The 4388-nt window shown below is 37.2% G+C and overlaps 1 protein-coding gene across 1 annotated transcript; it reads left to right on the forward strand.

Moving 5' to 3' along the window:
* Nucleotides 1-4013: 4013 nt before the first annotated feature.
* Nucleotides 4014-4388, forward strand: LOC121774421 (glycine-rich protein 23-like). Its single transcript, XM_042171301.1, has one exon. It carries the CDS (start codon nt 4014-4016, stop codon nt 4386-4388), a length of 375 nt encoding a protein of 124 aa, XP_042027235.1.

The raw sequence follows: 4388 nt of genomic DNA on the forward strand, positions 1-4388 counted from the left end.
TACCCAACTGCCAACAGACAAACAAGCGTAAACCCCAAAAAAAACCACTAACTTCCCGATGAACCCCTTAAAGTGTGTAGAAGTGTGTGTGAGCTGAGAGCGAAAAGGCCTAATGCCAGGAGTCCCAACCTCTAATGAATGCATGCTCTCTTCCTTATATAGATGCGGGTTTGATCTTCTAGAAGCCTTCGCAGAAGTCTCCATTCTGCCCTTTAGCTCCCTGATCTCCTCCGTCTGGTAATTCTTCTCCACAACGCTCACTCTTTTCGCCAGATTCCTTGGGCCATGCAATTACCCTCTCTTCTTCCTAGACCTGGCGAAATCTTCTACACTCTTGGCTTAAAACATGTGTTAGACCCCGCAAATGTATGAATTTAACCCCTGGATCTATGCATGAAATTAGCCTTATCAGTATCATTTCAAAACATTTTGTTAAATATAGTGCTGCTTTAGATGTTGTAAATGAAATTTTAAAATGAATATCAACCAATAGAAAATCTAATTATAGGGTTTCACGGCAAAAACCATCATTTACAATATATAATTTTAATTTTCTTTCCAAGTAATCTATGTAAATTCAATAATTTTAAAGTATTGGATTAGCTTTATATAAAATGTTTATGTATATTAACGTTGTGTTTTCAATTTTTCATATGACAAGATTAATCTAAATTAAAAATTGATAACTTACCAGGTGTGAAAAAAATAATAATTATGCTTCAATTATTCAGGAAAAGGTGTGAACAGTAGATGTTGTGCAGCATGCAGGCCACCACTGTCAGCATTTTTATTGAGATGACCAGAATGCCCTTTTAGGGCTTAAGGGCATTTTAGTCAGAAAAAACAAGATATGTGATTATGTTGAAGGTTAGGGTTGTCTGGTGATATTTTTTTGGTAGGGACCTGCAGTGTAACAAACGGAAAAGTTAAGGACTTTTGAGGTAGTTCACTCTAATATTAAAAGATTGTGGGGTCCATTTCCTAAATAGAGAGTTTTTATTTTTAGAAAACAAACTAAAATGAAAGAACTTCTATTTTTAGGAAATGAAGGAAATAGATTACAAAACCGTGTATTTATTAGATAATTATGCATTTTTATATATTATATATTTATTGTTTTAGCAAAATAAACACAACTAGAACATGAATTGTATTATTTTTTTGTTAAACATGTGTTGGATTAATTTTATATATTAGACATTTATGCATTTTTATAATTTTTACTCCATTCGTCTCAAAGTAGTTGGGGTGTTTTTTGGGCACATGATTTAAGAAATTGATGTGTTAAAGGTTAAAATGAAGAGAATAAAGTAAGAGAGGAAATAAAGTAAGATAGATGAAGAGAGTAAAGTCTAACAGATGACGACACATAAAAAGGTCTCATTTGTGGACAACTCGAGTTTTAATGAGAAATTAATAAAGTAAGAAAGAAAGAGAAAAAATAGGTAAAGTAAAATAGATAGAAAGAAAAGTAGATAAAAATATGAGAAAGAAACTTTCCATTTTAACAATGGGACTAGTCGATACCCAAAAATAGCAAAACGAGACTATTTTTTATAAACGAAAGAGAGTATGAGAAATTTTAATATTCCTGCGTCCGCCACTGATCATGATAAAAGATTTACTAAGAATATTTAAATTAGAAAATAAACATGAAATTTTACGTTTATTATTGCGGAGTCTGCAATTCCAGCAGCGGCGAAACGGCACCTCAAATAGGACCGGACGGATCATGCTCGCTCCTCAACAACAACATCGAGGTTTCAGGGAACACACATAAGTTGTTTGATTATGCCTATGAGATATGTATCAGCGTCGACAATGACACATTGATTCAGCTATATGAAATGGAAATGCATGGGGCACAAAAATTACACCGAGAAGGTGGCTGCTCTCCACCTCGCTCAGCTTGGCGCCAAGGATCAGGCGGACTACGTCAGTTGAGGGGCCTTTTACAAGCCTCTGCACTATGATCAATCATTGTTATTTCTAATTGTGTGTTAGCTTTGTAGTAGTTTCAGTTTTTGTTAAGGTTTTTGTTGTTGGAGCAGTTACCATTTACCATGTTGGAATTGCATTTAATGCCCAAAATAACTCCAGGATGTTTTTTCCCTTAATTATTTCCTGACGTGCATTTAAATCAAATAGGTAACTAGTAACAACCACATTACTATTATCATGAAACACAAAATTTAAAATCTGAACAAACTCCAATACAAAGAAGGCTAAAATCAATTGGAGGAGGTTGTGTTAGTATTTTATGTCATTTAGGTGTGTTCGGTTTTCAAGATAAAATAATACCAAGATATAAATTAGGATTGAGTTGTGAGATTATTTTAGTCATAGGGGGTTAGCTATGACTAATTATCCCATAATTATTGATGGTGCAGGTTCTCGGTGTCGTGTCAAGCAAGGGTGTATCGACCTGATCAGGATAGAATTCCCAGCCAACTTGAACCTAGTATCAAGAAATTCCTCAACCCACTTCTACTGGCTAGTATAGTGGAGGTAAATGTCGAATCCCACAGAGATGGACGTGCTTTGGTAATTGTGGTGATAATCTGGAGGGGTTTGGTTAGCCACCACGCTTGGGTTGAGATTCTACCTAGACAGGAATTAAAAGTGGAACTCTACTGACTGGGAGGTGTGAAGGTGATTGACATGTGGCTGTGTGCGTGAGAGTGGGGGACACGGTGTTTCAGGGACACGTGGAGAGTAGATAGTTACTATAAAAGGCTAAACGGAATATCAGAGAATAAGTGGTGGGTTGGTGGCTGCACTGTCAGGTTTGTACGGTACCAGCAGAAAAGTAAAGGACAAAAGCAAAAAGTAACTAAAAAGCAAAAGTGGTCCCAAACTTGGATGTGGATGTTGCTCCAACAAATATGCACAAAATCAAACAAACTCTGATTCCATAGATAACACTTTCAGATTTACAACTTCACAATTCAGATCCACAAATTAACACTCTAAAATCGAAGATTAATCAAGTAAAATCAAGAACTACACTTACTGGACGACATGCAAGGTGGCAGAATTCACGTAAACTCGGATTTCGCACCGAATCACTTCGGAAACTAAATCTAAACAACAAACTTAACTAACAATCTCAGATCGAGCAACTGCAAATGAAATCATGCTTTCAAGACTTAGAAATTACTGCGACAACTAGATCTAGGCTACCTAGGCAGAATGAAACAAATTCAAACCGAAAGAGATGCATAAAAACAACTTCATTGCATAAAACGTTTAGATTCCAACAAAACACTTCAAAAGATAACAAGTACTGAATATGCAACAGATCCAACGACAGAAAAACAAGTACGATTAACTAAAAAAGCGAATAAAGAATGTTTTGCCACTCCGGGCGATGAAACTGCTACGACTACGAAATGAACTGGCTGGAACGATGGAAGGCGCTTTTCCGGTGGACTGAGGAAACTTTCGGTGACCATGGCTGTGGCGAGGAACGAGTTTTAAGAAAATAAAGGAAAGTAGGTGAGAAAAGAAGTGGAATGTTGACTCAATTTTATATATTATACTAATTAACTCGTTGAAATTTACCTTTTCTTTTCTTTGATTTCATGCATCGATTGCATTATATAAGAAATACTATCGGTATACCCTATATAGTGATGGGAATGATTATCCAATACTGCTCCGATATTTGAACAAAATTTTTATTTTATGAATTAATTATAGTAAAGTAGTCATCAATTATTGATTGATTTTAGTAGTTTGTCTCAAGAAATGTATATAGTCATCAATTATTGATTGATTCAAAGACGTTTAGAGATGAATAGTCTTCAATATAGTTAGAGATTGAAAACGTCAGCCTATATGATCTTCTTCCGAAAGTAATCGGGTGGTTGCAACTTGCATTAAGATTGCATTAATTATCATTTGGTTTAGTTGTTTATGGATGAGGATATGGTCTAGGGTAATTATAAAATTTCACTTCCTATATATATCCCTTTTTAGTGGTCGATCAATCAACAAATCCAGATTTTAACATGGCTATGAAGCTTCTTCTTGTTTTGTTTCTGAGTGCCCTAGTTTTCTGCGCCACCAATACGCGCATGCTTGCCGATGAATCCGAGGCTTCTTACAATGATGAGAAGTTCCTCGGTGGCTATGGAGGTGGTGGAGACTCGGGTGGAGGTTCGGGAGGAGGAGGCGGTCTTGGCGGAGGTGGAGGCTCAGGTGGTGGGTTTGGCGGAGGTTCGGGTGGAGGAGGAGGCTTGGGTGGCGGGCTTGGTGGAGGAGGAGGCTCGGGTAGTGGGTTTGGTGGAAGTTTGGGTGGAGGAGTCGGCCTTGGCGGCGGTTTTGGTGGAGGTTCAGGCGGCGGTTTTGGTGGAGGTTCAGGCGGAGGAGGTGGATTTCCATGA

The sequence above is a fragment of the Salvia splendens genome, chromosome 17, assembly GCF_004379255.2.
Source record: "Salvia splendens isolate huo1 chromosome 17, SspV2, whole genome shotgun sequence".
Lineage (NCBI taxonomy): Eukaryota > Viridiplantae > Streptophyta > Magnoliopsida > Lamiales > Lamiaceae > Salvia > Salvia splendens.

Excerpts from the sequence above, each read along its gene's own strand:
- LOC121774421 (XM_042171301.1), top strand. The coding sequence starts at position 4,014 with ATGGCTATGAAGCTTCTTCTTGTTTTGTTTCTGAGTGCCCTAGTTTTC.